The sequence below is a fragment of the Trichophyton rubrum genome (genome assembly GCF_000151425.1).
Source record: "Trichophyton rubrum CBS 118892 genomic scaffold supercont2.10, whole genome shotgun sequence".
Taxonomy (NCBI): domain Eukaryota; kingdom Fungi; phylum Ascomycota; class Eurotiomycetes; order Onygenales; family Arthrodermataceae; genus Trichophyton; species Trichophyton rubrum.
The window spans coordinates 979119-998908 of NW_003456419.1; the positions used below are offsets into that span (position 1 = coordinate 979119).

At 47.2% G+C, this 19790-nt stretch overlaps 9 protein-coding genes across 12 annotated transcripts; 5 read left to right on the forward strand and 4 right to left on the reverse strand.

Annotated features, from left to right (window-relative positions):
- Positions 1 to 386: 386 nt before the first annotated feature.
- TERG_07736 (uncharacterized protein) lies at positions 387 to 1262 on the forward strand (the record flags this gene model as incomplete). The annotated part of the gene is made up of 1 exon (XM_003232071.2): positions 387 to 1262. The coding sequence occupies one exon, from the start codon at positions 387 to 389 to the stop codon at positions 1260 to 1262; it is 876 nt and encodes a 291-aa protein (XP_003232119.2).
- Positions 1263 to 1629: 367 nt separating this feature from the next.
- TERG_07737 (uncharacterized protein) lies at positions 1630 to 3453 on the reverse strand (the record flags this gene model as incomplete). Its single annotated transcript, XM_047748824.1, has 3 exons — positions 1630 to 2412; positions 2469 to 2857; positions 2913 to 3453. The coding sequence occupies 3 exons, from the start codon at positions 3451 to 3453 to the stop codon at positions 1630 to 1632; spliced, it is 1713 nt and encodes a 570-aa protein (XP_047604814.1).
- A 635-nt stretch (positions 3454 to 4088) lies between these two features.
- TERG_07738 (uncharacterized protein) lies at positions 4089 to 5245 on the forward strand (the record flags this gene model as incomplete). Its single annotated transcript, XM_003232073.2, has 2 exons — positions 4089 to 4300; positions 4367 to 5245. The coding sequence occupies 2 exons, from the start codon at positions 4089 to 4091 to the stop codon at positions 4962 to 4964; spliced, it is 810 nt and encodes a 269-aa protein (XP_003232121.1). The 3' UTR covers positions 4965 to 5245.
- A 935-nt stretch (positions 5246 to 6180) lies between these two features.
- TERG_07739 (glycogen [starch] synthase) lies at positions 6181 to 8274 on the forward strand (the record flags this gene model as incomplete). 4 transcript variants are annotated; one of them, XM_003232074.2, is made up of 3 exons in its annotated part: positions 6544 to 7816; positions 7878 to 8073; positions 8145 to 8274. In XM_003232074.2, the coding sequence occupies 3 exons, from the start codon at positions 6544 to 6546 to the stop codon at positions 8272 to 8274; spliced, it is 1599 nt and encodes a 532-aa protein (XP_003232122.2). The 4 variants fall into 4 exon arrangements, with proteins under 4 accessions (XP_047604815.1, XP_003232122.2, XP_047607347.1 ...); XM_047748825.1 differs by lacking the exons at positions 7878 to 8073; positions 8145 to 8274 and adding an exon at positions 6181 to 6393 and having other exon boundaries at positions 6454 to 7851; XM_047750462.1 differs by lacking the exon at positions 8145 to 8274 and having other exon boundaries at positions 7878 to 8077.
- Positions 8275 to 8827: 553 nt separating this feature from the next.
- On the reverse strand, positions 8828 to 9924 carry TERG_07740 (uncharacterized protein; the record flags this gene model as incomplete). The annotated part of the gene is made up of 2 exons (XM_003232075.1): positions 8828 to 9751; positions 9805 to 9924. The coding sequence occupies 2 exons, from the start codon at positions 9922 to 9924 to the stop codon at positions 8828 to 8830; spliced, it is 1044 nt and encodes a 347-aa protein (XP_003232123.1).
- Positions 9925 to 11667: 1743 nt separating this feature from the next.
- TERG_07741 (uncharacterized protein) lies at positions 11668 to 12615 on the forward strand (the record flags this gene model as incomplete). Its single annotated transcript, XM_003232076.2, has 1 exon — positions 11668 to 12615. The coding sequence occupies one exon, from the start codon at positions 11668 to 11670 to the stop codon at positions 12613 to 12615; it is 948 nt and encodes a 315-aa protein (XP_003232124.2).
- Positions 12616 to 12884: 269 nt separating this feature from the next.
- On the reverse strand, positions 12885 to 16159 carry TERG_07742 (uncharacterized protein; the record flags this gene model as incomplete). The annotated part of the gene is made up of 2 exons (XM_003232077.1): positions 12885 to 14952; positions 15009 to 16159. 2 exons carry the CDS (start codon positions 16157 to 16159, stop codon positions 12885 to 12887), a joined length of 3219 nt encoding a protein of 1072 aa, XP_003232125.1.
- A 618-nt stretch (positions 16160 to 16777) lies between these two features.
- TERG_07743 (uncharacterized protein) lies at positions 16778 to 17246 on the forward strand (the record flags this gene model as incomplete). Its single annotated transcript, XM_003232078.1, has 2 exons — positions 16778 to 16954; positions 17016 to 17246. 2 exons carry the CDS (start codon positions 16778 to 16780, stop codon positions 17244 to 17246), a joined length of 408 nt encoding a protein of 135 aa, XP_003232126.1.
- A 527-nt stretch (positions 17247 to 17773) lies between these two features.
- On the reverse strand, positions 17774 to 19533 carry TERG_07744 (uncharacterized protein; the record flags this gene model as incomplete). The annotated part of the gene is made up of 3 exons (XM_003232079.2): positions 19352 to 19533; positions 17881 to 19280; positions 17774 to 17798 (listed from the first exon to the last, which is right to left on the reverse strand). Exons 1-3 carry the CDS (start codon positions 19439 to 19441, stop codon positions 17774 to 17776), a joined length of 1515 nt encoding a protein of 504 aa, XP_003232127.1. The 5' UTR covers positions 19442 to 19533.
- Positions 19534 to 19790: the final 257 nt, after the last annotated feature.

Sequence of the window (19790 nt, forward strand, 5' to 3'; positions counted from 1 at the left end):
ACACGATCAACTACAGAACACCGAGTCGAGCATTTACCTTGCGTTTTATACCCGTCAGTTTGAAATTATCACTCTATCAAATCGTCTGGTTTTGTCAGATTAAGCCAATGGCGCACCCACGGCTGGGGAGGGCTTTCGTGCGCGGGTGCATCTCCCAGAGTACATCCCTAGGTCAATACAGAGCCTTCTCAAGCTCTGCCAGCCTTTGCAAAGGTATGCTCTAATATCGCCTAGTGATAATGCAATGCCTCTGCTAATGGTATATTTGTGCAGCTCTTGTTCCAAAATTTGCTCCTACCTCATCCCCCGAGCTCGATGGCTTGCTCCAAAAATTTCGAGATAAGCTCTTTATTCCGGCATGGCTCCCATACGAAGACAAACGAGCCATGTATAAGAAGTCGAAATCACAGGAACTACTCAGCCACCCCGTAGTAGTCAATGTTGGCACCGAAGATGCAGTCGATAACTACACACTGCGACCCATGCACATCGCAGACGCTCCGAGTAACAGCGAGGTCGCCAGAGTCATTAGACTGTTAAAAACAGAGGAAGATTGGAAGAGTCTCATTCCATTCCTCAGTGGACTCCATGCATCGAAACGGGACCTCACCCCACATACCACTGAGATGCTTATACGGAGAGCTGGTGATCTTGGGATGGAAGCACACGTTTTGCAAGCCGTAGCGCAAGCACGTCGAACAGGTCTGCTCATGCGCAATGCTGATTTCACTCGAACGCTTCTATTTGCTATACGACTAAAGGCAGAAAAGGCAGGATTTAAGGGACCTGATGTTCATCTTGCTCTTGGACAGGCAAAGGAACTAGTCAGGTTGCTGAATTCCCCAGAACACACACACCCGGTTGCTGAAAAGGACCCCAAGAGGCTTCCTAGTGTTATCGGAATGCTACTCGAGTTGAAGGCAGCTTACACCATGGATGCGTTTAAAGGCCGTGACGAAGACCAGGGGGTTCGGTCATATGCCAATAAACTTATCAGCACATGGCCATTAGAGAAGTTCACTGTGCCATCGGAATGGCCAACGGCCAACTGGAGACTACGCACTTACGTACCCCTATGGCATGGAATGGACCTGGCTTTGCGGGTTGAAGAAATCAAAGCCCAACCGGATATTCGACAAGGCCTGGAAGCTCGAAGGGACGAATTTGCTAAGGCCGTTGAAAGTTGCCTCCAGACTGTTGACAAGCACCGCCAAGAGGTCACCCACACTGTATCTTGGACGAAGTCATTACTGCATAAATAGGGGATTTCTATCTTCACCTAGAGGATATATGTATTCAATCACGGCGTTTTGATTATGTTGGTCTCCAGAGCCAAATCATTTACTACTTGTATAATAGAAAGTTTTATATCTGTTACCCAACCCGTTCATGTATGAATCATATCTCTTTTTGCATCTCATTCTGATCACGCTAGTGATAAATAATTTAGAGGTTTCCCATTAGAAGTATCCCAGTATGGGTTTCTAGCTCCGCTCATTGATTTAGTACCACAGAAATGTTGCTTGTTTAAAAGAAACAAAAAATGATCATATCTCATAAGTATACGTTCAAGCTAGGAGAACAAGAGTACTGTCCTCCTGGAATAAGCCATCAGCTTCAAGCTTGCATTCACCAGATACCACAGCGGGTCCAGATATGTGGATCTATGACAATGATTAGTATACCTTCAAGAGAAAATGGAGTTGCGTAATTATTCTTATGATCTGTTCTCACCTTTCCCTCTATGGCTTTCTCATTACCTGACTTTTCATCGTAATCAACTAGTTTGACCTCCACACTATTCAGGGGAGGGCCAAAGTGGCTGAAACCCCGCTGTCCTCTGTAATCATATGGATTTGTCTGACAAACCGCTCCAGCTACCTTCCCAGTAGTAAGCGCATATGCGAGTCGAACACCTGTCATGATCCTGAAATCTGTAAGCTGGTCACTGGTGAGCTGATTGTTTCTATCTCCTTCAGCTCGATGAGAGACAAGAATCAATCTTAAATTTTTTAGCGCCTGTTCAGAGACAGGCCCACTTCCGCCTAGAGCAGAGAGAATGTTGCTTGATGGCATCCTTCCTGACTCTAAGGCACGAGTTTGGAAGAAGCGGCCAAGTTTCACCAATGGGTTCAATTGAGGGCCCATGTATTGAGCATGGTAATCGGACATAGTGTGCGATGAGGCGATGATAATCGTTGGCGAGACTCCGGTAGTTGCAAGAGCAAAGTCGACGATTTCTCCTGCGACAGAGTTGAAAGCGATTGATGCATTTGAGTACAAGGCGGCTAGAACGAAACAAAGGGTATAAGAGTGTGCAAGTGAATCAATTGACAAGACCAAGTCTGATGACTTGAGCTGTTCGTTGCGAGGTAACGAAGAACCCAATGCAGCAACACCAGAGATAATGTTCTATGTATGAGACTTAGTCCCCAAATTACTCAAAAAGGGAGAAATAAGAACCTTACCTCTGAAGTATATTCGACAAACGAACCTAGGCCCTTCTTAGAGGGACATAGAGTGGTCAGAGAGGGGGTTGGGGATTTAACATCCCATTCGGGTACTTCAGGGCCAACTGAGCCCTCCTTCTCATTGACCAATTCGTGCCATGTTGACACTTCGATCTTACTACCAGCCCCTTCAGGGACTTCATTCCAGTCCATGTGTCGGCTGCCCTCCTGAGCAACCCATATTCCATGTCTCAGAGCAGGACACATTTTCAGCAAAGTAGTAACCTCCACAGCACCAGCTTCAGCAATGAGAACATCGACCTTTGTCTCCTGAAGATAACCAGCAAGTGTTTGAGGGGGGAGATTATGAGGAATAATAACAATCGGAAAGCCATAGAAAGCGCTTGCTGTTGGACACATTAGTTAACAGCATCGTCATAATCTGAGCCAGTGGATTCATACCGAAGATAGTTGCAAGCATCTCTACCGAGTCAGTGAGACATATAGCCACTCTTTGTGCCTTGGTATCACGGATATACTGTCCAATGATCTTGATTTCCCGGGAAATATCATCAACACTGCGTTCTTGGGCCGTGTTTCCAAACACAGTGAAGATGGATCCCTTTTTCCCCGATGGTGTGCCGTCACTATTCAACTCCCCGCGGACAACAGCTTTCCATATATCTCGAAGGTCTCCCCGTCTGCCAGCAGTCCATCTAGGAGTGTCTGGATCACGAACACCAAGTCCAGCCTTGAGCGGGTAGCCATGGGGAACGTCCATGGCCCGTACAGACGCAGACTCCCCGCGCTGTCTGACGGGTGCTACCATTCCCTGGCGGGCCAGTACATATGGGTGAGCATCGGGGTCTGGTGTGAAGAAGAGCGTATATCCGATGTACGAGACGAGGACTGTTGCGAGCAGAGTCGAGTAGATATTCCAATCGGAGAAGAGCGCTTCCAGGAGCGCATCTGCCCTGGCCAGCATCGAGTCTTCGGCCGCCATGGTGAGATGTGGGTGTTTGACTTGTTCTGTATCCAAGCCTGGCCAGCTTGTTAGTTCTTATACCTCGCTGAAGCAGCGGCGCTTATAAGTGACGTTGTTTGGGTGGGATGAGTACGAACTCGGTTTCAACTGCACAATCACCTTCCAAGCTCAAATATGGGATCTGACAACGTAGAGTGACATAACAAGCAGTGTGATGTGTTAATTACCGTAATACAGGTCTCTTCTCGTATATATATGGCTTGCTTGCGTGTGCCGTAATGTTGCTGTGATATCTCGATACGCGACAGCCGCCGGTTTCTCTGGTAGCGCGGTAATTTTGGCGCCTAAATGAATATCAAGCCAAAAATCCAAACAGAATAACATTGAGAGTTTAGGAACTTCTGCAAAGCGACAGCGAGGGAGGAAAGCCAGCGTTGGATGAGCGTACCATGATATGAACCAGGAAGAGATACTATCCCTCGATATTTCGATAACTGGAAGGTAAGTAAGGTAGGTCTTTTTATCCAGGTGAGTTTTTCCATACATCCCCAACTGAACCATGAGCGAGGAGCACCGGCTTACCATGCTGCTAGGCGTTCTGCTTCATTCGCTGCGTTTTTTTTCTTGCTTACGGCGTGCATTCCTTCGCATCAATGGCTCCTTCATCTCTCCCGTCGACTCCGCGGATGCTGGATGCCAATGGTCCGTCAACAGCTTCCCCAGGAAAATGGCGACATCCACGTTTGAAAGAGATTATTCGACGACAAAATGCGTCCAGCGTCAATGAGAAAACAATTAGACGGCTGCTTTTAAATGCAGGCACATTGATTTTTACTGGCTTTATTGGCAACACCTACAAGCAATAGTATGAGACGGCCAACTCCCCCAGACAAGGAGAGCAGAGTGCATGCTAACAGGGTGGTGATAATAGCTCCCTAGCGATTGGATCTTTTTTTCAAATTCCGACCTACCCAGACATCGTACTGCTTGTCATCCGCCTTTTACTGTTTATCAACATTGCCATGATTCTGTACCCTATCTACCGGGCACCTGACCAGGTATCCGACATCCCGCTGACACCATCACAAAGAGCACTGCTGGGACTCGACCCAAATAGCACATCTCCCGCTACACAGGGCACCGAATACATCACCCCACCGAGATACCGCATATCATCAAGTTCGCGCAGGAGAAGCTCGGGTTCATGGGGCAACTCGCCCTTCTCATACTCGGGGGCTGAAGACTCACCCACGAGAAGCCATCCCGACAGCCCGCCATTCACTCCTTCTGGTAGCCCGCTGTTCCACAAGGGGATTTGGTCCGGTGGCCGGGACAGTGGCCGTAGAAACAGCTTTGGCTCGCCTTCGCCGCTGGGACGGTCCAGCATTGGAGCACGAGATGGAAGCTCCCTGCGAGCTCCCTCGACGCCCACGCCGTTTGGAAAGGGCACGTCCCCTGTTATGACACAGAAATGGCTGTTCGAGAGAAGCCGGATGTCCTCGTCCGGCAGCAGCGTGTTCAGCCAGTGATCTATGATGTATTGTTTCTGGAGGAAGCTCAGCTAGTTACGGTGTCAGGGCGTTTGAGGATTGTGTGTATTTACACTTCTTTTTTTAACTTCTTTTCCTTTTTTGCCCTCTCTGCTGCTATCTTCTTCGATGTTTCCTTTTCCTCTCCCTGAATTAGAGAGCGCAGCATCCGGGATAGCAGCCCAGCAAGCTTTGTTTTTCCCTTGCTGTAGCTCGAGATAGGACATACGTCCCTTTTAATCTGACCTGGCCAGCCCCGTCCGGCCAGCCTGTACCTCCTGATCGAATAGCTTGCGTCTGTTATCTCTGTGCCAGGTCGGAGCAGCTGGCATGTACCTCCTGATGCGCGTACAAGGATGTTTGCTGGGCGGCCGCGGAGGTTGGCCTTCTCTTCTGCGCTTCCTCTTCCTCTTCCTCTTCTCCCGCCGCTTCGCCTGGCCACCAGCTCAACTACCATCTCACCCGGCAAGACAGAAGACAGACGGCTCTCGCAGCAGGAAGACGCCGCCGGAGAGAAGAGCTCGCTGCCGTCCTCGCTAGCTAACTACCCCAAGCCCGCCTCCAAGCTTGTCTCTGGTCGTTCCTTGGTGCGGCCCATCGCAACAAAGCTGCCAACTTCGCTTTGAGAGAAATAAACAAATATTGCGCCACCTCCAAGTCCAGCTGCTCACTGTTGAATGAAGCCTACTATTTAATCTACCGGCCTGCCGTCTCGTATCGCCTTTTTGTTTCTTTGCTGGCTCGACCTCGCGCTCGCTTTTCGTCTCATTCTCTGCGATCTGCTCCTGTGGGACTCGGGCTGTTTACCTACGTCATGGCGTCTCCTCCTCGCCGGGATGGCGCAGAACAGCCGAAGAGAGACGTGAAAAACCACGTCTTATTCGAGATTGCGACGGAGGTTGCTAATCGAGGTTCGTCTTCGCTTTTCCATTTATCTTATTTTCTTTGCTGCTGTTTTGCTGTGCGGGGCGTTAACATGATATTACAGTTGGCGGGATCTACTCGGTTCTCAAGTCCAAGGCGGCCGTGACAACCGCAGAGTATGGCGAGCGATATACGCTGATAGGCCCCTTGAACCGGGCGTCGGTATGTAGTTCACTTATGTTGTTGCTGAAGACAGCTGGACCTGTACTGATTTTATCTTTGATACCAGGCGGTGGTCGAAGTGGAAGCCCTCACGCCAACCAACCCGCATTTGATCGGGGCCATTGATGCAATGACCGAGCGTGGCATAGAGATCGTATACGGTCGATGGCTGATAGAAGGTGCTCCCCGCGTTCTCTTGATTGATACTGGTGCAGGATACAAGTATCTTGACGAGTGGAAAGGAGATCTTTGGAACGCTGCTGGAATTCCGTCACCTTCGGCTGATTCAGAGACCAACGAGGCAATTGCATTTGGATATCTTGTTGCATGGTTTCTAGGAGAGGTCAGTTCTTGTGCACAAATCTCCTGAAAAAGCCAAAATTTACAGCTGATTTTCTCGCAGTATATATGTCGAGACACCGAGAGGGCTGTTATAGCTCATTTCCATGAGTGGCTCGCAGGAGTTGCCTTGCCCCTGACCAAGAAGCGGCGGATGGACGTAACGACTATCTTTACCACTCATGCAACTCTTCTCGGACGATACCTTTGTGCCGGCTCAGTTGACTTCTACAACAACTTGAAGAACTTTGACGTGGATGCAGAGGCCGGGAAACGAGGAATCTACCACCGCTACTGCATCGAGCGAGCTGCTGCTCATTCTGCTGATGTCTTCACCACAGTCTCTCACATTACAGCCTACGAGAGCGAGCACTTGCTCAAACGAAAGCCCGACGGCGTCTTGCCTAATGGATTGAACGTCAAGAAATTCTCGGCTGTTCATGAGTTCCAAAACTTGCACTCTCATTCAAAGGATAAGATTAACGACTTTGTACGTGGTCATTTTTACGGCCACAATGATTTTGACCTGGAAAATACCCTATATTTCTTCACCTCCGGCCGCTATGAGTACCGAAATAAGGGTGTTGACATGTTTATTGAATCACTCGCGAGACTTAATCACCGGCTGAAGGTATCTGGATCCAAGACTACCGTGGTAGCCTTTATAATCATGCCTTCCCAGACTTCCTCTCTCACTGTTGAGGCTCTCAAGGGACAAGCTGTGGTCAAATCGCTACGAGATACCCTGGAAAGCGTGGAAAAGAGTATCGGGAAACGGCTGTTCGAACGCTGTCTGGGCTGGAAAGAAGGTGACAACATGCCCGATGAAAAGGACCTCATGACAAACCAGGATCGTGTGCTTATTCGTCGGCGTTTGTTTGCCATGAAACGGCACAACCTTCCTCCAATTGTCACTCATAATATGATCAACGACTCTGAAGATCCCATCCTTAACCAACTTCGCCGAGTCCAACTCTTCAATTATCCTACTGATCGCGTCAAGGTGGTCTTCCACCCCGAATTCCTTAACTCTGCGAACCCTGTGCTGCCTTTGGACTACGACGATTTTGTCCGTGGTACCAACCTTGGAGTTTTCCCTTCATACTATGAGCCATGGGGCTATACCCCTGCAGAGTGCACGGTTATGGGAATCCCAAGTATAACGACCAACCTTGCTGGTTTTGGATGTTATATGGAAGAGCTGATCGAAAACTCAGCCGATTATGGTATATATGTGGTTGACAGACGATTAAAAGGCGTTGACGACTCGGTAAACCAACTTACGAGCTACATGTTCGACTTCTGCCAGAAGAGCAGACGGCAGCGAATCAACCAAAGAAATAGAACAGAACGACTGAGTGATCTGCTGGATTGGAAACGCATGGGCTTAGAGTATGTCAAGGCTCGCCAGCTCGCTCTCAGACGTGGTACGTGTTCATATTTCTCCCTTTTATCCAGGTGAAAACCCTCTAATTATACAATCAACAGCATACCCTACCTCTTTTGATGCAGCAGACGATTTCCACGAGGCTATCGGTCATACAGAACAAAAGATATCTCGACCACTATCTGTCCCAGGTTCTCCTCGCGATCGGACGGGTACCATGACCCCAGGAGACTTTGCTTCCATCCAAGAAGGCCACGAAGGGCTAGATACCGAGGATTATATATCCTACAAACCTCCGTAAGCGATGCTAGTTTTAAACCGATTACTTGAATCAGTGTCAATGGAGTTAATGCTAACACCATACCTAGAGCCGGTAGCGATGATGAGGAAGAGGATTCGATCCCCGTTCCTATTAGACCGAAAAGGCAATCCATCTCCCTCAAACTTGGCCCAGCTCCTAACGGACATGGAGCTGGAAGCGAAACTAAGGCTGCTTGATGACTAGATGAAGAGGATGGCAGTGCGTGATATTATGTTTGCTTGATACATAGTTTGCCGAGAAGGGTTCGAGAAGTCAGTGCTGGGGAAGTGGGATGGTCATGGATGTGAATAGCTTTATTGAGCTATTAAATATATTCCTCCCTCCGTCTATTTGATTTATTATTTGGATCTTTCATTCTTGCGCACGAGTAGCGATTCTAATAGCTATTCAAAGCTATGTTCAATGCTCTGTATTTTTATGTCTTTCTATATCACTTTTCTGGGTAATACAACAACTTAATTACATCTGATGACATTCTGGTGGTGAACTGTCCCTTAAAATGGGAGGGAAAGAAATATTAGGCTGCACGGTTGTACTGTATTCATTAACTATTACATTTGTGTTCTTGCTGGTGTTGATTTTCTAGATTTCTATGGGTTGGTCTTAAGCCTCATAACTGGTAGTCAGTGGTATTTACATCAGAAAAGGGCCAGAATGATTGCTTAGCAAAGCTTGGTTTACCATTAGTGAAAATAGGAGTGTTTCTTGGATTGTTAAGGGGGATCATATCTACTTGTCACGCTTGTAGATCTTAGCCAGGAAGATTTCAAAGACGCTGCCCTTGAGCCCCTCGGAGGTATCAATGGACGCAATCATGTTCTTCAACTTTGAAACTTGCTCTTCCTCAAAGTCATGGTAGACCTTCTGGAGATTCATCTCGTCGAAAACAGCCTTGACCTTGGCTTCCATGGCAGCATCTTTTCGGCCATAGCACTCGTCGAGGACCTTGCGTTGAGCAGGAGTGCAGCGCTTCAAAGCCTGGTTGACCACCCACGAGCACTTGTTGTCCTGAATATCGGTTCCGATTTTTCCAATTTGCTCAGGCTTTCCGAAAACGTCAAGGTAGTCATCCTGAGCCTGGAAGTATTGGCCCAACGGGATGAGGATATCATGAGCCTGACGAAGGTTCTTAGGCGTAGCAAGCTGGAGGTAATGTAGAGCAAGAGCAACTGGAAGGTAGAAGCTGTAGTAGGCAGTCTTGTAGATAACAATGAAGTTGAACTTGTCCATGTTGAAGTTGTTCAGGTCGACCTTATCTTCAGGGGCAGTGATAAGATCACATAGCTGGCCGAGTTCAGTTTGGAAGGTAATCTCGTGGAAGAGCTCGACAAGGTCGACATATGCAGTGTGAGAGCGGAAGTGTTTCTTCAAAAGAACGTAGATAGAGGACTCGAGCATGAAAGCATCATTGATTGCAATCATGCCGACTCCTGGGCGGCGGTACCAGCATGGCTCGCCACGGCGAGTGATCGAGCTGTCCATTATATCATCTGAGACGAGGAAGAAGGCCTGCAGGAGCTCGGTCATCCATCCAAGGAGGCCAAGGTGCTTGAATTGCTCCTCAGTCAGGGGCTTCTCGAGGAGCGCAAGGGCAGTGTCGGGGACCGATAGGCCACGGTTTAGTTTCCCTCCGGGCGTGTTCTCATTCAGGTTCTACTGCGCATGTTAGTTACCGCAAATGCCAGGCTACTTCGAGCAAGACTGACCTTTTGCAGCCACTCCAGAGCTGGTGCCGGAATGTTATATTCCTTCGCATGCTCGCTGATATCCTGTACGAGTGCGGGGAAGACCTTGTTGAAGTCCTCGCGGCTGGTGCTGGGAGGCATGGTTAACGAGACAAAAAAGTGTCCTCCTCGGTCAGTCAGAGCGAAAGGAAGAGAGCACTACGCGAAGAAAGCCCGGTGCGATGCTCAATGGTCTATGGAGTGAGTAGTCGCAAGGAGTCTCTTTTCCAGGTTCTGCGTTTTGTTGCGGAAGTTGAAGTTGGGAATCGCAAGCCCACCATGTTTGCGCTGTTTGCATCTTCGCCGAGGTCGCTTCGGCCGCAGAAAACAGTGTAAATAAGTAGACACGGACGACTTCAACAGCTAATATTGTTAAGGTATAGCTGCCATTTAATGGTGTTTTCTGATACGTGAAGCTGTGCTGACACCGTTGCGCTGCAGGCGGTTTTGAAATTCGGGCCCTTCTCGTTTGTTAGCTGATCACAGCGTCATGCTCATATAGCAACGTCTCACATCGATATTCCAGACGGGCGCGATAATGAATTTCAGTGCGGATAATGTCAGGGAGCTGAGACACAGGCTGGAAGATGCTGCCATAAAGTGCTCTGAACGATGCTTGTATCACTCTGCCAAATGGTACGGTGCTGAATATATGCCTGTGCAATACCCCGGCAGCTACCTTTATATATAACCCAGGACTAATAATGCCTATACAGGGCGGCAGAAATGCTGGACTCGCTGGTTCCAATAGACGAGGATGAAGGTGCAGATACAGAGCCAAATTCGCCCATGGATGTTTCTCCCGCTCTGCCGACCAACCCATTCCTTGGACCTCAAGACCCCGAGGAAGCTGCCTTGGAAACAAAAGAAGCTTACAAGTACATACTCGCAAAGTCCTACTTCGATACTCGGGAATATGATCGTTGCGCGGCCGTCTTTCTTCCTCCATCTATGTCCTCAATTCCACTAGCACCGCGTGCTCCATCAACATCCAAATCAAAGACACAGCTTCAGTCGCAAAAGGGCAAAGAACCAGCAACGATATTTGCTGGTAAAAAGAAGAGCAGCTCCTCGCCGCAAAATCCCTTTCCAGTTCTAAGTCAGAAATCCTTATTTCTCGCACTGTATGCGAAGTATTTGGCTGGCGAGAAAAGAAAGGACGAAGAGACAGAAATGGTGCTTGGGCCGGCGGATGGAGGTATGACGGTGAATAAGGAACTGCCAGGGCTTGCCCAAGGACTCGAAGGCTGGTTTGCCGACAGGCGGGAAAAGGGCCTAGAAGATTCAGGACAGGGATGGCTCGAATATCTCTACGGGGTCGTGCTTTTGAAAGCAAAAAACGAAGAAGAAGCAAAAAAATGGCTAATACGGAGCGTACACCTTTACCCATTCCACTGGGGCGCATGGCAAGAGTTAAACGACTTGCTAGCCAGTACAGATGACGTATGGCCCCCGAAAAAACAATTGACGAATTCCGAGCATCCTGCTAACTATATGGCATATTCCAGCTCAAGAGAGTAGTGGACGAATTACCCCAAAACATAATGACTCTAGTATTCCACCTATATTCTAGCCAGGAACTCTATCAGGCAACAGAGCAAACGCACCAGATCCTTTCTGAGCTTGAGGGGGTCTTCCCGTCAAGTTCATTCCTAAAGACTCAACGAGCCTTACTCTATTATCACTCAAAAGGTATGCTCGTTAGCCGCAACCACATGGGAAGTTCACCGTTAACTTTGCCCTTATTTAGATTTCGAAGAAGCTTCCCATCTTTTTTCTGAACTTTTAATCAATGCTCCCCACCGTCTGGATTGTCTAGACCATTATTCAAATATTTTATATGTCATGGGTGCACGTCCACAACTTGCATTCATTGCTCAGCTAGCCACTGCAACAGATAAATTTCGCCCAGAAACCTGTTGCGTTGTGGGCAACTATTATTCCCTAAAATCAGAACACGAGAAAGCAGTGATGTACTTTCGACGCGCCCTAACATTAGACAGGAACTTTTTATCCGCATGGACCCTCATGGGCCATGAATACATTGAAATGAAAAATACCCACGCCGCAATTGAGTCTTATCGGCGAGCAGTTGATGTTAATCGCAAGGACTACCGTGCATGGTATGGTCTAGGTCAAGCTTACGAGGTGCTGGACATGTCTTTTTATGCCCTTTTCTACTACCAGCGCGCTGCAGCCCTACGGCCATATGACCCCAAAATGTGGCAGGCTGTGGGGTCCTGCTATGCCAAAATGGGCCGCCTCGAACAAGGTATCCAGGCGCTTAAGCGTGCACTGGCTGCAGGGTCATACTCTGATGGTGGAGGAATGGGTTTGAACTCGTTTTCCAGCGCGGGAGGCGCTGGCGGTTCGAATCCAAAAGGCGCTGGAAACACCCCAAGAGTACTTGACCCCGAGACACTTTACCAAATTGCAACTTTACACGAAAAGTTAGGGGATGGGCACGGAGCTCGTGCATACATGGAGCTCACATTAAGACAAGAGGTGATATTACTAGAGGATGATTCTGATTATGAACCCGAGGAAAAGGATGACTGGGGAAGACAAAACTCTTCGACAACGGAGCGCTACACCGAAATAGGAGGCACAGGAGTAACAGCAACTACTTCGAAGGCTCGTTTATGGCTTGCGAGATACTTTTTTAAAGGAAATAACTTTGCCAGGGCTAGCGAGATGGCCAGCGAATTACGTCAGCATGGTGTTGAGGTTGAGGAAGCGCAGGCACTGTTGAGGGATATCAAAGCCAGAAGGGCAATCCTCGATAATCAATAAATTGCTCATATATTTTACCATGGGCTTCAAGGTGTACATGGGGTGCTGGCACGTTCAAGAGAATGCAATAGATTCTTTAACTTTGGTGCATGATTAATTATTATGAATGAATGATATGAACGCCCTAAATGAAATATTGAAGTAACGGTCTGAAATAAGGGCAATCCCCATATATAGATATTGTAATATATAAATACATGTAACTAATTAGCAACAACACTCGGACAGAAGTCATCCCACGACCTGATTATGGTGGGATATGGCAGTAGCTAAGTACTCTTTCGTGGAGGATTTAGCTGTAGCAACGGCAGAATCTCCGTCCAATCACGACTGCAGCATATGTTTTTGGGTAACTTCTCACTTTGTGAACCAAGGGAGCTATTAGGCAACCCTTGATCCTGTCGATTCTCGCATTCAGGGGTTTCCTCATGACCCCATTTAATACATACATCTATGACATCTTTGCCGAATCTCTGCCATCGATCAGACAAGCCTTCACCAGCCTTTGCCGCATTGAACTCTTGCCCAACAACCTTCCAATGCATGAATATAATTTTACCAGTATTTGGCAACTTATTCTGCTGTTGTAATGAGGTGAGAGCTCTGCCGACCTGTCTTAGCTCAGCTGCAACCTTAGACGAGTGACGGGAATTAGAGTCCACAAGTATGATACCATAGAGTGATGGCACGACACTGCCGTTCTGTGACGAGACCAGTGAAGTCAGCCATCGAGGAATGGACGAAGGTGAGATTAACGATCTACATGATGGTATGTAGCGTCGAAGTAAGCTTATTTTTGTGTCTGATAGCGAGGATCCCAGAAAAACGGGAAGCTTGAAAATGGGAGAGCCTTTCATTGCATTAGGCCTGTTGTTGCGGCCTGATATATCGGATGAAGATCTGGTCAACGTAGTCTCTAATGAACACTTGTTATTGCTATTATGAGAATGGTATGACTGGAAGGAAAGGGCTCTCTGAGGCGCTGGGTTCATGGAAAATCGATCCGATGGAAAGCCAGAATTAGGCTCATATAAAGCAGCTCTTTTGGCAAGTTGCGGCTTATTATGAAAAGAGTCAATTCTCGGGAAGAGTGTGGATTTATCTTCACTTGAGTTAGTTATATCGGCTAAATGTCGACTAGGTGATTCATTGCTATGGCGCGGTTCACCAGATGTTTCTGTGGCATCTGGGAAGATGCAAACTAGGCTTGACATCGTCTCGTTGGAATTTTCCTGGTTATTGACACAATTGATAGTCGAGGAACCACGTTGAGTTCGAAGGCTGAGCTCCTGCTCAGACGTATGAGATGATTTTACTACAGCCACTTGATTGGATTCCTGTGGATTGATCGGGTTGTTTCCAGCAAACAAAGGTTGGGATGAGCTGGCAGCACTTGATGTTGTCACTGTGGTAGCTGAGTTTTCAGAATGATCAACAATATATTCAGGTTTTTTGTCAGCTGGATCGAGCTTTTCAGCCAATTCAGCAGCTTCTTGTGATAGTTCTTCAACTGGAACAGCATTAGCAATTTGGGCCAGTTCTTGTAAGTCCCTGAAGGACACTGCTGCTTCATAATCCCTATCCGAATGGATTTTCACAATTCGAGGGAACCGAAGGGAGTAATATCGAACACCTTGAGGTTTATCAAATCCGAAGCCGGTCATCTCCACAATAAATGGTATCCTAAATACTGTCTGAATCTCCGGTATTCTGACTTGATCGACTCGAAAGGAAAAGGGAACATCATCAGAGTCAGCATCACAAGCTTGGAACTTCCCCAGTTGGTTGAGAGTTTGGAACAGATTAGCGTTGATGTTTTGTTTGTTCAGAATATCAATAACGCGGAAGGCTGGTTTTGGTGAGAGCAAGTCAACGTCATCATCCAGACAACCAACGAAGAAAGAGGTCCACGATAATCCTTTAATGTGACCAAGGGCGGCAGCTTCCCGAGAATCATATCTTCCCCCCAGTAGAATAAAGTCAGCTGTATCTCCTAAGCCTGGGATAGACTCCTTTTTGAATTTCATCCAGCAGCAAGAAAATTCACGAGTATCCTGAGAGAACGTTCGAAAATACGGCTCATTCACTCCCTTCAAAACAAGCCCTTCCCATTTCTGGGCCGAGACAAGAGCGAACTCTTCTTTTAAGTGTTCATATGCACTGGGCACAGAAAAATCTATATTGAATTGCGTTGCAATCCCAGCCAGTCCACAGATTGGATGTACAACTTCTTTAAGTAGAGCCCTTCGTTCCCCATAGGTTTTGGATAATGCGACATTATCATCTAGAAGCAATAAGTCGAAAAATATGATATATAGATGTTCACGAGGGTCTGGCCTAAAAAAAGAAGCGTAAGTAACGATGAATAACTAATAAGCTAGGTATATACGCACGGAGAATCGCTTTCAGTGCCAATATAAGTTCCTGCTCTCATGATGTGCCTTCGTAAATGATGAAAGGGGAGGATATCATTGGTAATATCACTCCAAACCAACAGTTCACCTTCCAGTATGCATCGTTTAGAAAAGCGACAGCCAGGCTTTCGGATCCGCAGCGAATCCTTAATAGCTCTATGGATATTTTTTCTATCCACCGTTGAGTCTTTGCCACTCTTCGAGAATATTTGGATACATTTGGGACCCTTCTCCAAGTCAATATGTACCTGACAATACTCTCCATCATACTTCCTCTCGATACTCATTAGTCGCTTATCAGCCATTCTGCAGCAGTGTCTGAGGTTTCTAGCCTTATAATATTCCGGCCTCCCAACCTTGACTCCAACTTGTGGAGCCAGATGAGGAATAGCTAATTCCATAAGGGTCTGGCCATATTCTGGATCAGGGCATGGCGGAAACCTCTTAACGGGTCCGTGATCCATTGCCTCCAAGGCTCCCTTTAGGCTGCTCTGTACTGAAAGAAAGGCCGGAAGCATGAAGTGAAACTTTCGCAGGGACAATCGCTGTGGAATATTAACAGGAGTGTATTCCCTGAGAAGCAGCCTAGTAAACCATTTTGCATCACGACTATTTAATTGGCGAAATATCGGTTTTAAGGCCTCATCTACCTGAATAGCAGTACGTTGGCGGCGCACATCAGGAGCAGAGAAGCGGCATCTGGATGCAATTTTAGTCAAGGCAGAATCTATTTCCTCAACAGTAACAGGGGAGTTCTTTAATAATTCATTCTCCGCACCAGCCATGACTCGCTCAACGCATTCGCCAAGATCGCCGCGGCCCGGAGTTTTCCACGCCTCTAGCTCGCGCCATCGAGTAGCTCCAAGCAGCAAGCAGCGCCCTATAATTTTAACTAAGGCTGGCTCTTTGAAGCCATGAACGCGGTCAGGCCGTAATTCGGGGAAAAGACACGACAGTAAAGCAACGTAGTCAGTATCTCCTCCGTGAATTTTCTTCTCGTGAACACGGAACCAATTGGTCACAGTTGCCACATCAGGATCTCTGCTTTTGCCTGTAGTTGTGGCCTTCAGAGTTCTGTTTGCATCCAAGCTCGAAAGCAAGTCGCATATATAAGAAAAGTTAAACCCCATGTCCAATCCGGTAGCGCAGCCTATGGGTTGATTCGAACAGCTGCATGATGTAGGCAACCGCCTGCGCCCGATATGCGCACAAGCATGAAAGTACGGATAGCTAGATGGTTTATATACTGGGTATATAGGACTTCAAAGAATGAGACAGTAATATAGGATCCGCATGCAACTGTAGATATCTAGACCCACCAAACTTGCTGATATCTTCGCAAGTAGATGTTTTTCGATAACGACGACGTTGATTTAAGCGAGATTTCGCGTTAAAAAACACGCGGCAGGCGCCAAAGCACGTGATCCAGCCGCGTCTCCATCAGAAGCATCCATTTCTGCGACCCTTCAATCACTAGCCACAGAGTCAAAGGCACCAAGCTTTGCAAGCAAAGAAGACGTTAGAATGGGGATAGGGCATTTTAACGGCTAGCTAAGGGCAATGCGTTCATTCAATAAGATGCCATGCTCGTCCTTGATAGAACTTGGAACCGGGCTTAGTGACGTCATAGCTCGGGGCTCAAGCATCTATATAAGAGGATCAAATGGCTCTCAGCCTATTATCTGTAAAGTTTTTGATACTACATCACACTACGACTCAATTATTACGCAGAACATTTCATATCGATAATGTCTTCTGAAACGTCTGGTGGATTTTCGGCTGGTGCCAGGGGTGGAAATCAAGCTGGTAGGGCTGGTACTGCCGGGGCTGGAGCGACAGATCCTACCAGTGCTGGAGGCGGTGCAGCAAAGGAGTCAGTTCGGGAAATGGGTCAGGGAGTAAAGTCTGCTGCTGCAGGTGCCCATGTGAGTCAACCATCAATGGGAATGGAAGAGACATGAAAACTGAGATATATGGGTAATATAGGGATTTGGCGAGAGGGTTCGTGGTTCTGCTGGTGCATTTGTTGACCGAGCCATGAACAATCTAGAGGGTGCTGAAAAGAATGAACGTGTCGTCAGGGAAGGCCAAAAGGAAATGCATACTGGAGATTTCAGTCATGCCACGAGGGAAAAGGAAGGGCTGCCACATAGTGAACGGGAGGTGAATATGCAGAAGGGTGCTGGAACTGCTCAGCCTCCTCCTGACTACTACTGATTGTGTTTATGAGTCCTTCACTTCCAAGTTCATTTTTCGGGTTGATGTGGAAATTTACGTTTCAAATTGAATATAAGCACATAATATGATACGTGCTTGGGGAGCTAGTGGCTGCTCGAAATGGTTGCGAGATTCTTTGGCCATTGTATCGAAGACAGTAGTGATAAATTGCAGTCATATTCCAGTCAGTCTCGAACTAGCGAATTAACAACTGCGGAACGAGATCGGAGTCTAATATTATTTGGATATGTTAGTATACCAAACACTATTCATCTCGCGCCAGTTCTACCTACACATCCCCATTGATTCAGTCCATTCTTTGTCAGGTCTTCGTACAACAACTTTGATTTCGCGTTCTATATAGCAAGCATTGCTAATGATAATGCCCATAGCGGGATTGCCCTTATATCATTGTCGATTGGGGCTAGGGTGACACTTCGAAAGGATGCCGGGGTGTAGCAGAGTATCATACACTCTGAATTTGATAGGCAGGAGAGATACAGTAACACATACATGTATATGTTCGCTCACAAAATGCCTTGTTTTTGCAAACTGTTTAATTACGGTTAGCGATATTAAGAATGATAACAGGGGGCGGTGGGGAGGAGTGTTTTAGCTAGTTAGGGATACATACTCAAGGTAGATACGTTCAGGCATGACATTGCCCTCGGCGTCTTCCATTTGAACGACGTTCTCTTTGATATCCCGTTCATGTTTTCGTTCTTTTTCAAGGGTCTCCCACAGTCGTAAGGCTTCATCAATCTTGGTAATTTCTCTGAACAAGCTTGTCTGTTGGGTAATACCAAGGCATCTTAGCCCGTAGATATGTCGAGCCTCCGAAAAGTGCTTATCAAAAGCACGGCGACCCATGTAAACGAAATTCCCGCATATCTCGCAAGAAAATTCCACTCCAAGTCCATGAAGTTTGTAGAGCCAGTAGGGTATAGGCTTTCCATCCCATGCTAGTGGCAGTTTCAATGGATTGTAGACTTTTTCATCATTATCACTCTCCGACTCGGAGTCTCTGCGCTTTCCTGGACCCTTGTCTCCAGTATCAGCGAAAAGTGCATCAAGCTCCATTTGACGCTCGCGCTCTGTCATTCCTTGTTTCCTCTCAACATTGACACGGGTAGCTTGTCGTTCTTCCTTGAGGGCTTTTGCTAGGGATGAAATGCGATGTTCACGCTCTGCAACTGCACGCTCTTTCAGCCCACGGACCAAGGCATCTTTGGATTTTTCGGACTGTGATTGTGGCGTATCAGAGTTTCCATTGGCTTTCTTTGCATCAGCGGCTCGGATATGCTTCTTTCCCTTCAAGTGATTCTTATACACATTTTCGTTTGTAAACTCCTTTTCACAATCCGCACACCATATTCCCTCTCCCGTACCCTCCGTCTTTGGGCCGGTACCGTTCTTAGATTGCGATTCCTCGGTCCAGCCAGGCAGTTTCTTTGCATCCCAAAGCTCTGTAAACTCGGCATCAAAGCTTGCAAAAAGCTCATCAAGAGGCTCCAAGGGGTTCGATCGTTTGATAAACCCTTCCAGGTATGCAGCAAGCTCGCCAACATAATTAAAGTACTGATCTGTAAGCTTGTTGGCCCGTTTCACAGGTAGCTCCGGCTGGGTAAATGTGTCAAATAAGTCTAGATATTGCAGATACGTCAGGCGTTTCACCCCTGGTAAATTGAGATATAGTTCATGAAGCTTTGTGAGATCAAAGAACTGGCCCAGTGATTCCTCTCCAGTGAACATATTCTCTATCTCTTGTATAGCAGCGTCGTTCTCACCGGAGCCTTGCCGATATGCCTTTTCAAGGTTTTCCACGGGCTCATTTGGGTATCGGCGGTGAAAATCCTTTATCTCTTCTAGATGTTTATAGAACTCATCCATAGGATCGCCGACGGTTAAAGACTGGATCTCTTTGGCGCGAAGCCCATTTGCATCTTCGTAGATATCTAACAGTCGTTGAGACTGCTCCTGTATGCGATTGAGAAATCTAGCAACTTGATGATCACGGAGAAGTCGCTCTCGAATCTGATTTTAGCCATCTCTATGGTTAGTCGGTGACATCTAGCATTCTGTTAAATGACCAGTACAATACTCACATTGCGAGGCTCTTCAGCAACGCGGTCACTGATTCCTTGCTCAAGCCTCTCTAGGTCCTCGTGGATGAATCTCTGATCTTCTAATAGCATGTTGGCGTTTTAAGTATGGTTGCGCAGAAATCAAGCACCGTTGGAATGAAAATACTCGTAGTTGTGTTGGCTTTCGTACTCTCTTCTTCAGCTTCTTTCTTGATATCAATCTGTTGTCCGTCACAAATTTAGGGAGCTGTAGAAGCCCGGCTTATGCGCATCACGTGACAATGAACCTAAACATCTCCCAGCGAAAAGAAAGAATTCCCAGTTCAACTTCTTCGCGTCGTCGCATTCATGAAATAGATCCAGCTGATCCGTATTTTTGTTTAAATATACTTGCTGGATACACTTAAAGCAGCTGTACATTATACAGATAGTCAAAATGGCTGACGGCATTGACAGACAG